The 14,429-nt window shown below is 45.9% G+C and overlaps 1 protein-coding gene across 13 annotated transcripts in view; it reads right to left on the bottom strand.

Annotated features, from left to right (window-relative positions):
* NFIX (nuclear factor I X) overlaps positions 1-14,429 on the bottom strand; it is a 247,403-nt gene that overhangs the window by 35,186 nt on the left and 197,788 nt on the right. For 8 of the 13 annotated variants that reach the window (XM_084835736.1, XM_084835732.1, XM_084835730.1 and 5 more), the window contains 3 exons: positions 11,799-11,919; positions 11,299-11,435; positions 2,014-2,136 (listed from right to left, as the gene is read on the bottom strand). In XM_084835736.1, coding sequence (XP_084691862.1) covers positions 2,014-2,136; positions 11,299-11,435; positions 11,799-11,919 — 381 coding nt within the window. The remainder of the gene's footprint in view (positions 1-2,013; positions 2,137-11,298; positions 11,436-11,798; positions 11,920-14,429) is intronic. The other 5 variants (XM_084835740.1, XM_084835738.1, XM_084835733.1 and 2 more) reach the window with 1 other exon arrangement.

Consider the following 14,429-nt stretch of genomic DNA (forward strand, 5'->3'; position numbering starts at 1 on the left):
CAAGAAGTTAATGAACCTATTGGTGCTTGACATTTTTGCCCTTTGCAAAACCTGCCTAAGGGTTGGATTTTAAGCTTCAGAGCAGTCCACTTAATAGTGCAATCGTATAAACGTATATTCAGAAGTAACTCCCATTAAGTTCAATGTGGCCTACTCTCCAGGTAAGCAGGTACAGGATTGCAGCCTAAGCCTCCTTATTCTGTTCCTAACCTGACCACATCATCAGAGATGCTGTCATAGAGGCCCTGATCGGAAATGCCTCTCTCCACACCCCCACAAATGCACACTTACATGTCTATAGTAAACACAACTAGATATCCCCAGCACGTAGTGTTACATCACGCACATACACATACAAATACTAGCCTTAGGCATTTGTACACAACACCAAATTAGGTTTCATTCATGCTACCTAAACACACACACACTCGAATACGTCCTGAATTAAACAAGAAAAAGGCTGAGTAATTGGAAGCCTGGTCTCCTAAAAACAAATGAATTTAATAACATTTTTGGATTGCTTGGGTTGGATCCAGGATCTGCCTTCCACAAGAGGAAGCTACTCTTGTGGAAGGTCCCCCCACCCAATTTTTTGGGAAGCCACCCCCCTCCCCACAAGATAGCTCATCCCATTCAGCAGGATGTCCTGACTCTCTGTGTAGCATTTTCAGGGGACTGGAGGGGTTGCTGTGGAAAGGAGGGGGGTAGCAAGTCACTCCCACAAGTGCAGTTGATCCAGTTTAAATCTGGATCCAGTTTAAATCTGGATACAGTCCTCTATCTCCATATGAGCCTACCTGTGCACTGAGGATAACTTCAGAGGCTCTCCTTTGGGGGCCCTGCTGTCACAGATATGGTGGGCAGCAACCAGGGAAAGAGCCTTCTCTGTGCTGGTGCCCTGGCTGTGGGTATATTCTCCTCTGGCCTGTTGCCTACTCTGATGTCATTCCAGTGTGAGGTGAACAACTTTTTATTCTCCCAAGCATTTTATATTGAGAGTTTTCTTTCTAGAGATTAGCTTTTATGCTGCTTTCTTATCTATTGACTTCCATTTTTGCTGTTATTTTACTGTATGCATTTTATCGTTGTTGTATTACTGTGTTTCTATTTTTAATGTAAAGCTACCCTGAGAAAGACTCTTTGAAGGGCAATGTATAAATAACTAAAATAAGTAAATACATTTTGGATGTAAAATTAATGCAGCCAATCAGTCTCCAGACAGGCACTTAGAACAGGCTGAAAATAATATTTCCTTTTGAAACACAGATATCTAGTGAAGTTAATGAAAACTTGCCAAAATCACCTTCGCACCAGCGGAGCTTACAACCCAATTGCAATTGCGCTATAATGGATAATCTCAGAGAAGCAAGCCCATGTTTTTTTTTTTACCTAGAAGTAGCAAGCCAAAGGAAACATGACATACAAACCTGGGTATATATCTTGATTTGCTACAGTGGTTATACTTGCCTCTATCAGAATTTCACATTTAGGAATGTTCTATGTGTATTTTACTAGACATTTAGCTCTACTCCATTCATTCTGGACCCTCTTTTACCACAGGATTCTCATAGGAACACGTTAAGCTGCCTTATACCAAATCAGAGCGCTGATCCATCTACCTCCTATCGTCAGCTCTGACTTGAAGATGTCCAAGTTGATCTGGATTTATGGAACAAGACAACTTGGTGTAAACCTTGCTCTTTATATGCCATCATGATGAGCAATCTTCCAGGATGCATTTTACAATCCACGTGTTAAGCTGGCTCAGCAGAGGAAAGAGAAAGCAAGAGAATGAAAGAACAAGAAAGGGAGGGAGAGGAAGGAAGGGGGGGGGGAGAGAGAGAGAGAGAGAGAGAGAGAGAAAGAGAGACAGGCAGAAAGAGACCATTGCCAGAACCGACACTGTTGAGAGCTCTGACATGCTCTTTCAGGGAGAGAGCTATGTCCCTCGCCTCCCCACCCTTGCCCACAATCCACCCATTCCCCCCCCTAAGAAAATGGCTTTGTTCTCACCTGGTCTGACTCCTGCTAGGACAGGCAGCGGGTGGTGGGTGAAAGCCATTCTCGGGGAGGTGGTGTGGGAGGACAGGGCACTGCAGAAATCCAGCTTCCCTGACTTCTTTAAAGAAGCCGGTCCTGGCAAGGAATCAGGGAGAAAGTGCATGGTTTAACAGATGGAAAGATGGATTAGTATTTAGCTGTGCTCTTTCATTCACTCTTGTGGCCCGTCTCACAGCCTGAATATGCCCCCTTAGCCAGGATGCAGATATCACAGGTCTATGGGATAATGTGTGTTTGGCAATGACTGTTTTGAATTTCTTGTGACTCTACCTGTCACTGAGCAGGTCTAGAAAGCAGCTGACACATGACTATTTTGCATAAAAGCTGCCAGCTTACTGTCCAAGAACTCAGCTGAAACAATTAGTCAGATTCCAACACATGAAGCGGAAGTGGTAGATGCAAAGACATCATTATCATTTATTATTTCTACAGCACTTAGCTTGTACTAAGCACTAATCTTTGTGAGCCTGCAACAATAGCTCAGGGAGCAAATATTAGCTTTCTGACCCCATTAGATCACAACACTTCCCTTCTTCTCAAAAAGGCCTCATTTTTTGCCTTTCCTTGTAGAATATACCTTTGGGTATATGCTAGTAAACCTGTTGCTACAGGCACATCTGAAAGAGTAGTATACTTCTCTTGTGGCACTCTACAATTTGAATGATAGGAACTAATCTATCAGGAGGGTTTTTTTTTAGGGTTTTGAAAGTCCTTGGGTGCTTCCAGACAGGCTCCTAGTATTACCAATTAAAAGACATTTTGCAGCTATTCCATCTTTTCCTCCTTATTGGATTTTTGTGGAAAGAAAAAATAAAGACAGAATAAGCAGTGGGGAAACATGGGAGAGTTACAAGTGGAAGATAACATTGTCTGGATCCCCTGTAAAATTCCAGGAATGAGGCCTAGAAGCACCCCCTGTAAAGCACTCTTGTTTTAGTTAGATCTGTAAGGGGGATGAAAAACCCACATTAGCCAGAATGCTCATTTGCATGACAATTGCCTCTTCTCCTTTGAATTAACCATAATCAGACATTAATATCAATCTACTCAAAGGTAATTTAAGCCTCACTCTCTGGCCCTGCAGTTCGATGAAAGAAGAGTAAGGATCACAGACCTGCCACCTCTCACTTTGAACAAGGTCTTAATGAGATGCCATTAGAGCTAACATAGTTTGAAAATTACCTGCAACCCCAGAAATCACAAGGATGCTAAAGGCTGAGGGACAGCAGCTACCTATGAATGAGGTTACATTTTAGTAACTCACATGGGATCCATCAAGTCCTTTTTGAAATAGAACAATTTACAGAAATTACCCCTGCCCTTTCTTTGCTGATCAGCACAGCTGCAATTGCATAGTTCAGATCTTATTCTGATGTACCTTTACAGAACTTTCCAACAGTATAAACTCGCAAAGTGTGATTGACTGACTTGCTGCTTCGAAATTAGTTTATCAAATAATGTGCAGACACAAGCTACCCTCCTTTGCACCACTCTGAAGTGGGACTGGTATCATAGAGGAGGGAAGCCAGAATCAACCCCCATCTTTTATATCCTCAGCCTGAAGACTCACAGCTCTGTACCCTCCTCAAAAGCAATATATGTGGTTGTGCAAGAAATCCAAGAAACAAAACCAAAAGGTTACAGAAACCCCAAGACTCCCCACTCAGCCAGCCCACATACCAGGCTGTGATGGGACCTCCAGTCCCTGGGCAGAAGCTAAGACATCAAGATGGTACTGCCTGGATTTTTCTAGCTCAAAGTGATTTTTGCCTATCTGCTTATCACAGAAATATCATTACAGGCATGTGTAATGGCCCCAGGAGTGTAACCAAGTCACCTGTAGCTTTAGAGGGACCTAGAGATCCATAATGCTTGCTTAGGTTCATTATTGCTGCAATTTCCTTGCTAGGGGCCTCTGAGCTTGTGAGATAGTGCGGCCTCAGCACATCCCATGCTAATGAAGGCTAGTATCTTATCAGGGCCTAGGATGTGCCTGAGAAGTGAAGCTATGTTTATGCCGGGCTACTGGTGGCTGTGCTGGGAAAGTTCCGATTATTTTCCTTCTGAACAAGCACTGTTAGACTATGCTGGGAATGAACGCTAATTAACGTTTGCTGCTGTCATGCTGCCTTACTGCTGACATGTATGGTATAAAACCCATTTTACCCCATGGCTGTGGGTTCAGAGAAGCTGTCTGATCCAACCATTGGGAAAGCCTGTGTGCTGTAAGGTACTCAATAAAGTAATAAAGTACTCCTGGATCTGATGGATCACTGTCGTGGCACCTCTAAATTAAGAAGCCTACTGCAGGGGCAATACAGTACGGGAAGCCTCCACTAAACCAGTAATTAAATCAGTACAAGGAGAAGATATTATAGAATGTGGGTTATATCTGGAGGGCCAAGCTGCTCCTGGGACTCAAGTGTATGTGGATTGCAGGTTATAGGCAGAGAACCATAGAATGTGTTGGTTAGCCCTGAATCAAGCGTAGTAACTACTACTCTTCCTCTGCTTTCTAAATAGGTATGTAACCCTTGCTGCTAATAAGAACTAAGGGCCAAACTACACAAGATGTGGAAGCTCCATGATTGGACCTCCCAACGTATTTATTTTTACCTTAAGGCAGCTGATGGGGTCTCCAATTTTGATTGGAGCACTAGTGATGGGGGTGGTAGAATTTAAATACCCCTCCCCCAGTACCACTGGTTCAATCAAAACCTGAGTCAGAAACAGCTGCTCTAAGGCAAAAATGAAAACGACGAAGAGATCTGATCGTGAAGCTCCTGTGCTTCATACAGTTTAGTTCTACCATACATCACAGAGAATAACTTTTTCGGGGTAATGGGAGTGTCCTCCCACACTTAACATACAATGGTGCTAGCCCTGCAACAGTGGTGATGCTTGCAGAAATGTAATTGGGGACGGAGAGTTCACTGCAGTGGAGAAAGCTTTGCAGTAGGGGGGAAATCCTGATTGCCTCTGTAAAAAAAAAAAAAAGGGAGATGTGTGCTCCAGTGCTGGAGGTGGGGACTTCATGCCTCTTAGCAGCAGCAACAACAACAACAACAACAACACAGGAAGAGGTTGTTGAAATGGCAGGATATTGCTGAAGGAGAATGGATAGCCTTGCACCATCTTTTTCAGGGCTACATGAGTGCTCATGCGGTAAATTCAACAGGAGCTTGTGGTAGTCACACACAAGCATACAAATCTCCATTAGTGCTCTTTGTTGCAAATTCAGTTTGCAACAGAAACAAACAAGCAAGCAAGCAAACAAACATGGAACATACACAAGAAGTGGAGGGCAAGAAAACCTCTGTGATTCACACTATGCATTGTCTCCACAAACCCTCAACAGTGAGAAAGTGAACAGACAAATCCAAACGTTAATATTTAATGTTATTCAAATCTCTTATTCTTAAGACAGCCCCTTGAGTAGAAGACATTTAAAAAACATGCTTGGGGTTCCCAAGTATCCAGATGTTGAGAGTCAAATGGACCATTCCAATAACAATGGACTGAGCTGTTGGAGAGATGGCCAGATAATTTCATTCGACTATTCCTGCATCATACCTAGATGTACTGTGCTCCTGCTCTTAAGGTTCCACAGAGGAACCTGTCCTCTCAAGGGCAGCCATTCAGTGAATAACTCCTCTCGCACTCTTATTACTAGCTTGAATATGTCTAGCTTCAATATATAATGCTGTCCTCAGCATGTGTCCCCCACATTTTTACTGTTAATGAATATTATGCCTGTAAGCCCTGTAAGGGGTTACCCTTGGAGACGGTTCGGAAGCTGCAGCTGGTACAGAGCGCGGCGGCTTGCCTGATTAAAGGCAGCCGCCGGCGAGATCACATCACTCCAGTGCTGAAGGAGCTGCACTGGTTACCAGTTGTTTCCCGGGCCAAATTCAAGGTGTTGGTTTTGACCTTTAAAACCCTATACAGTTCCAGCCCAACATATCTCAAGGAGCGCCTCCAGCAACACCAGATAGGTCGCTCATCAAGATCAGCCTCGGATGGCCTTCTCTCTGTCCCATCAGCCAGGCCAGCTAGGCTGGTGAGAACGAGGGCCTTCTCTGTGGTGGCCCCCACTCTGTGAAACTCCCTCCCTAGGGAACTCCGCCATGCCCCCTCTTTAGTGAGCTTCCGCCGCGCATTAAAAACGTGGTTGTTCAGGCAGGCATTTGGGGTGGGTTAGGGTGGTGCTGGAGAAGACTCTTCCGAGTCCCCTGGACTGCAAGGAGGTCAAATCAGTCAATCCTAAAGGAAATCAACCCTGACTGCTCATTGGAAGGACAGATACTGAAGCTGAAGCTCAAATATTTTGGCCACCTAATGCGAAGAGAAAACTCTGGAAAAGACCCTGATGCTGGGAAAGATTGAAGGCAAAAGGACAAGGGGACGGCAGAGGATGAGGTGGCTAGATAGCATCACCGATACAATGAATATGGACTTGAGCACACTCCGGGAGAGAGCGCAGGACAGGAAGGCATGGCGTGCTATGGTCCATGGAGTCACGAAGAGTCGGACATGACTGAATGACTGAACAAAGGGTAATTTTAGAAATGTGATGTTTTTAATGTTGAATTTTATAATTTTGAACTGTTTTTATTGTTGTACATCACCCAGAGTGGCTGGGTGGCCAGCCAGCTGGGCGATTAATAAAATAAATAAAGAAATAAATAAATTTATTTATTTACATTTCTGTGCTTTGTTGATTTCTACAGCTTCAGCAATTACTGACTTTCAGACAGTGGTCTGGTTCATGCGATCACAGTGGCTAAAGCAAGCCACCATACTTGTTGCAGCTGCTGTGCGTGCCGGTCGAATTTCCCTTATTACCCACACCAGCATGGCTTGCTGTGTCGTCTGAACCTTGGCGGCATGGCTTGTTTGGGGTGGGTGGCAACCGTCAAATAACCCAAGAGCGCATGGATTTTTTGGGGGTTGCTGCCCCCTCAAACAAGCCATGGCACATACAGTAGGTTGGAATGACACAGCAAGCTGTGCTGGTGTGGGTTATTAGGGAAATCTGGCCAGCACGCATGGCAGCTGTATTAAGCCATGGTGGCTTGTTTCACCTGCTTTGGTCATGCAAAACGGGTCAATGGGACAAACAATACTGCCCCACTATGGTTTTTTTTTTTTAAGAAATAACTGCTTAGCAGAGTGGTTCCCCATGTTGCATCCTATATATGAACAGCAAACTCAATTCTCCAAGTGTGGATCCTCACGTAGCCAAAACAGCACCATCCTTGTGCAAGAGTGATGTATCACCAGGCTCAGGGAAACCTCAAGGTTTGCAGAAGTACAAAATACCATTAGAAACAAAATCCTAAGGGCCCAAGGAGGACTGACTATGCTCAACAGCCACAGCGTGCTGACTATTGGGGCGGGGTGGGGGGGCTGGAGTATCCTGGAAAAGGGCATGGCTGCTTGGCTGGAGCCTTGAACAGGACCACTCCATGCTGGAACATGTCATTGTAGGTCCCATATTCTGTAAAATAACAAAAAAGAATCGCCCAGCCAGAAAATGGCTGCTGCTTGGGGCTCTGATGCTCCTGCCCTGGGGCCATCATTGATTCCATGGCTCTTTCACTAGCCACCCCGCCCCCGCCTCACACCAATGGCCACACAAGCAGCTATGTCTCCATTTGTGTGTGAAATATACCTAAAATCTCCTGCATAGCAATTCATTTCCATGTGTGTGTATTCTCACAGCACTGTGGGCTGACCCTAACTCCACTCCCCAGAAGCATACAGCCACTCAGGAAACAGGGTGGTGAATTATGAAATGTCATCCCAATGAGTGTACAACAAGCAAACTAGTGGCACACCCCTTGACGGAAGGGAGCTGCTATACTGTCTTTTAGGGAAATGGGCCATGGTTTTCGTGTTTGCCGCTGTCTCTGTAATCCAGCACAATCTGGCACTTCAGCAGCAGGCAAGGGGGCCTGGGAGAGAAAAGCCCCCAGCCTGCTATCTCATGCCAGCTGCCTAACACCTGATACCTGTGCACAGGGATGGGGAGGGGGAGGGGGGCTGCCAGCCAGCTGTGAACACCTGTCCCTGTCAGACGGCTGGATGGTCTCTCCAGCTGTTCACACAAGCCCTGCAGCTGCGCTGCTTAATTGGCGATTTGTTGAGATGGCTGGGAACAAAACTCAACAAGACAAAGAGGGGGGGGAGAGAGAAAGAAAGAGAGAGAGAGAGAGAGAGAATGCATTTGAATGCAACCTGTTCCGCAGCCTTGAGGCTTCTAAAGGGGATAAGACACCTTCGGGATCAAATCGTATAAGCACAACACAGGATGATGTGACAGGATTGTAAATGCATAACTAAAAGCAGCCCCCAGGGGCAAAGCAGGCCATTCACACATTCATTCCTCACAGCGAAGCTGCACCTATTGAATATGCTGCAAGCAGAGAGCAGGTGTAGGGTGGAGAGTGCTGGGAGAGCAGCAGGCTCAAGAAGACTTGTGCCACATGCTGTACTTACCCTGACCTAAGGGTAAATTGTTCCTTCCCTCCAAATGTGGAAACCAAGCCCTGGGAATGAGCAATACCTTCCACTAAGCCTTCCCAATTTTCTGTGTCTGTGCAACGGCTATCTTTCTCAAGGCAAAGGGCATCTCTAAAAAGATCCATCCCTCTCCTGCCATTCCCTGCCTGCTCCTGGCAGGAGAGAACCTTCTCAAGATGAAATTACAGCCCCTGCCTGTGCTGGCTAATGGTTACTGTAGGACCTCCCTTCCATGGATTTGTTCAACCATTTTGGATCCATGCTATGTGCTTTACAATGTCTTATGGTAGGAGTTCTACAAGTTTGTGTGTGGATAGATTTTACTGTCAAGCCTTCTTTCTTAGTCAAAATGTCCTTTTTGGAAGCCTCTCTGGTAAAAGCTCAAGATCCAGATACATTCAGTCACCCATTGCTTAGTACCTACACCATGTGTGCAAAAATCACAAACCACTTCATATCTATAAGCTTACTATACTGTATATCTTCAGGCAAAGCACTTCCACAAAACAACCACATAGGGAAGGCTCCCTTTTCCTGAGACATCTGACTTGCTACCAAGGTGTGAGTGACTTTGTGATCAGCTGAGAATGCTGATATGCTAACACCTAAGACGTTCAGAAGAATAACCAGATTTTTCATGCCAACATATACAAAGGATGGAAGGAAGCACAATAAAACAGGACACAATTAAGAGGTGACTTCTTTGGAAACCAGCTTCTTCCCTCATGACATCACAGACTTACAGTTATTCCAGCAATTGGTCAACTAATGGAGTAGCCCACCCAATGCCCAGGAGAGAACACAGGATTTTGGAAAGACAATTGAATGGGGAATGATTTTAGCTGATGAAAGCTGATAACCTGCATACTAGTCACTCTCACCACAGACAGTTATGAAGGTTGATTATACTTCCAAAGCAAATTTTGACTATGTAAAGAAGTTTGAATTCTTCAAAACATTTTTCTTATATGTTCCAGAATGGGTAAAGAATGCAGGGTGATGATCTCGTTGGGAATGAAGGGAAAGACCCCACTAAGCAAGCATACAAATGCCTAACCAGAGAATGACACGTGTCATGTCAGGAAATTGCTATTTCAAAATGATCAAAGGGTTTGTACATCAATCAAGGTACGAAGTATTGCAACCTCAGGACTAGGATTAATTGAATTCAGCTCTCTCAAGTCTCAGAGGCAAACAAAGTCATGTCCTGATATCTGAAGTCCCTTATTTAGAAAGGCTAGGAATCAACAAAACAGTCTCAAATGAGCCACATATACACTCTCCTACTGGGTTATGGATGGTTAGCTCATCCTAACAGCCAGTACCACATTCCCTGTCTATTTCCACCCATTACTATTCCATCCATTCTAATGCAGGTAGAATGCATCCACCTAAATACTTTGGGTTTTAATTCTATTCTATTTCCTGATTTTTGGTCTCAAAACAATGAGCTCTTTCTCTACAGTTAATCAGCAGCAGCATCTCATCCCAGAAGCAGCTGAGTCCCAGGCCTGCCTGGGACAAGGAATGCCAGGGTAACTAGTTGCTACGCTCCAGCCAAAGGGCAGCTGAATCTCAACACTAGGTAAGAAATCCCAGTATAAACAGCTGCCATGCCTCACCCCAGAGGCTGCTGCATCTCAGCACAGCCCCTTCCCATCCCATCCCTTCACTCTCACCCCCCCCCCCACACACTGCCTTCCTCTGCTCCCTCCCTGGCCATTAATCCCCTTCCTCTTTATTCATGGTGACCTGGTCAAGCACACATCCAACAAATACATGCTGTCACTCACAACCCCAACATGGCACCCACAAGGTGGTATCTCCTGTAGTTGTAGTGTAGATTCCCTGCCTAGACATGTCACTCCTCAAAACACAAGGGACACTGGATTTGTATTACCTTTTCAGGAAGTCTAAACACACAGCACATAAATGTGTAAAACTCTGCAATTCAATATGTGCAATCTACCTCTGTTCCATTATGCTGACACACTAGAGTAGCGTGTGTACAGTAGCCCCACTGGCCCCTTCATCCTTCCATGCTCTGGAGTTCTAGGCCTTGCTGCAGCCCTTAAGTTGGCCTGCGCCTCAACTGCAGTGTTAGGATTTGCACTCCTTGGTCGCACACCACAGCCTCTTTGATCATCCCCCTTCCTCCCCCACTGCTTCATCTTCACCCTCCCTTCCCATATTTTAGCCCTGGGCTCCCCTCTAAACCTGCATTTGAGGATTTGTCCATTAAAGAGCTCTGCCTAAGCAACCATAATCTCAGTTTTCCTTGAAGTGTTCCTTCCCAGGCTCTGGAATCTATAGGCAGGCAACTCTCCAACCAGACCACCTTCGAAACCTTAGGGCAGCTACCACTTGCCCTGCACCTTCTTTAAGGTATGGCAAGGCAATGCAGAGGAAAGCTCTGGGAATCAGAGCAAGAATGACAGCAGCCTAGGATACCTCAAGGGGAACGTGTCAGGAGAGACCAGAATTTGCCTATGGTACTCTTTTCTTTTCTTGTTAAACCAAGCATTTATCTAGAAAGGTGACTATCGTATTAGAGGAATGAAATTCACAACAGGTAAACTGCTTCTGTGCAGGAAATTTATGCAGCTCCCCATGGGGATGGTACATGAAGGGCAGAAGTCAGCCTAGTCTCTCCTGGTTTTGTTTCCCATCTCAATCTATGCCAGTCAGTGTGGCAAAGTCGGTGCCCCCTACCTGCATCCACATCATTGGGCCACCCACTGGACTGGCTGCTGCCAGCTGCTGGGGACCGTCCTGTCCCAGGGTAGAACACATCATCTACAGGGCTCTCCATCTCGCTATCATCTATCGACTTGGGCCGCTTGGTGGAACTGCAAGGGAATAGACCAGAGAGGAGCAGACCATAAGCAACAGTGAGTGATGAGATATGGTACCAGCTGAGGAAGTCCTTCCTCCTCCCAAGCCTAGGGCTCTCTTGTCCAAGGAACATGAGCCCAAACCATGTCCCAGAAGGGCTGGCAGCAGTTTCCTTCTGTTCTATGGTGGTGTGTGTGGGATGGGTTTGGAAAGTCCTGGTTTGCAGCAGCACAGATTCTTCCCCCCACCTGCCCCCACCATCACAACTGGGGCTGAGGGATGACACTGCCATGAGAGGTACCAGTTGATTCCAAGGCTAAGGTCCTTCAGCAGGACAAGAGACTTCTGCCTTGCACAACAGATGTGGGGAGACATACCTGCTGGAAGGCGGAGATGTTATCGACCGTCTGCCAAGAGCCACTTGATTGATGTTGTAGTAACTGGGACTCTCCAGGTCAGCCAGAGAGAAATTTGGACCAGATGCTGTGGCAACAGGGGCTGAGGAATGAGAGACAACAGCTCAGAGACTGGAGGACAAGCATCAAGAGGGAAACAAAAGGTCAAACTGACTTCCTAACTGAGCAGCAGTCAGCATCTTGAATGCAAATAACAGGGCGAAAGGGGGGTTGGTTTGATATAGGCATGGCCAGTTGGAGATAATACTGGTTTTGAGCACATTCCTACCACATGCTCTGCAGACTCAGGAAGATGTCACCACGTTGAATATCCTTGGAGAAACTCCACCCCTCAGTGCTATTATCTCAGGCCTTCATTTCTGACGCCCAGAGGCAAGTGTGACTGCCTTGAACATACTTGCCCACTCTCCTCCCTACTATCAAGGATTACAAATGTGTTTGTTTTTCAAAAAGACCTGCTTCTTGGGAGCCAGGGCACTCTGCAGGGGTGTAGCCCAGGCAATTAGCTAATTTGTGGAGCAGCAAAAGCAGTAACTCCAGCAAAAGAAGTTGCTGGAGGCATATGCAAAACAATCCCACTGAAAGACAGAAAGACATCTCCAGTACTGCACTGTCTCTGCCTCACCACTCTGACCTCTTTTTTTCTCAGAATTTGGAGCGTCTCTTGCTTGTTCGCAATACAGTATCTACTTCATTCTGTTGAAGGGAAGCAAGGGGAAGGCCGATGAATCTAACTAGGCAGCAGCTTCCTATGTTCTCGGTTGAACCTACAAGCCAGTGCGCTTCTCCCTGGATGCACATGCTGTACCTTGCCCATCATGTGGACTGATAGGGTCCAGGATGAGCTAAAACACCCCACCTCATTTTGATGGAGAGAATGGAAGCTCAGGGTCTTTGTTGCCTGGAATTAGGGAAGAATATAATATGTTACAATGGCTGGGTTTTTTTCTTTTCTTTTGTTTTCTTTTGTCAATCCGTTTCTCTCCTTGGCACTAGCACACAACTGGATGAGTGGAAAATGGAAAGTCAGCAGAGTATTCTTAGAAGTGGAGAGCTTCAGCATATGCTTGTGTGATAAAGATGTCAGGGAGGCTAAATTATATATCAGTTTACGTAAAGATAGAAGGAAATGTGCAAATGGGGGTTCCTCTGCTTTGTATGTATCCTTTCCCCCTGCCCTCAATTCCAAATGATTCCATCTAAATATATAATAGACGTTATGTATATCTTAATTAAAATACAGTGGCAACAACTGAACACCAAGCTAGTGTCAAATTGGGGCTAGCTGGGGGCAACTCTACATCATAGGGCTTATGCTCTCTTCCCAGGTCTCACTAATACAGCTGCTCCAAACCCATGTAGCAACAGTTTATAGGTTTACTTGGCACAGGTACACTATCAGGCTCGGCAGTTGACCACCCCGGAGTAGTACCTTACTTTACTTTCTCTGCCTTCACAGTTCTGAATTCCAGCCCCCTTGGGACTGCCTGTCACTCTGGCACAAACCTGCATTGCCTGGAATCTCCATTGTTCTTCCTCCCACCACCTCTGACTCCTAGCTTCAAGCCCAGTTGGCGGTAGGCCCTGTGCTCCTCCATGAATCCCACTTCCCAGTTTGCGGTCACCTGTCATGCCCCCACTGGAGGAAGTCTCTTCAGAGGAGGAGCTGGAGCTCCCAGAGACAAACCACATTGAGAAGCAGCCCATGCCAGGAGCTTGGGCCCTGGGGGGAGCTGGCCTCAGATCCATCTTCATGAGAGGCTTTAAGCTTTCATAGTTTATATTGTTTTATGCTGCACTCTGTGATTTTAATTTTTGTGAACCACCCAGAGAGCTTTGGCTATTGGGCAGTACAGAAATGAAATAAATAAATAAAGAGGAGGGGAATTCTACCTCTGAGACAGAGGCTGAGCAGCCATCTAGCCCCCTGAGAGTGGTGGCGTCTCAAGAGGCAGGCCAGAACAACCCATGTGAGGAGTGCCTGTTTGCAAAGGACGGCTCCTCATGAGTAAATGACTCCCTGTGAGTAAAGCCTTCCTCATGAAGAGGACATCTTCCAGAAGCCCCTGATGTGCTCCAGCTGAGTCCTGGGTGGGTGTCTGGAAACTTCAGCTTATAAGCCTCAGTCCTAGGCAAGGAGGGCTGCTGGGTCTTCAGTAGACACTGTGCTTTACATAGCAATCTGTTTGTTTTGAGGAGATCTGATTCTGCTCTCTGTGAGGTTTGTGGAATGGATGAAACAATAGAACATCTTCTCTCGGATTGTGTGATATATAGTGCAGAATGGGGCTTTCTTTTTAATGAGCTCCATACCTTCAGGGTTGAAGGCTGCTCTTTGAAGTCTATTCTCCAAACTGAAAATCTTAAAAGTATGGTCCCCAAAGTTCTATGAAGATTTGTTAGAGTTACAGGCATCTACGCCCACTTGTAAGAATTAGTTGTGAGTCTTCCCCCCTCTCCCATTTTTTCCCCAGTAGGTGGTGATCATGAGGCTTTTTTGGCCTTGATCTGCCATTAATTCCTAATAGAAGAAAAGGACTGCAGGAACAACATCTTTATGTCAGTTCCCAGTACCTTGCACCCTAGCTTTCC

This window comes from Heloderma suspectum, chromosome 2 (assembly GCF_057233095.1).
Source record: "Heloderma suspectum isolate Gila_16-S chromosome 2, 16-S_ref, whole genome shotgun sequence".
NCBI classification, from domain to species: domain Eukaryota; kingdom Metazoa; phylum Chordata; class Lepidosauria; order Squamata; family Helodermatidae; genus Heloderma; species Heloderma suspectum.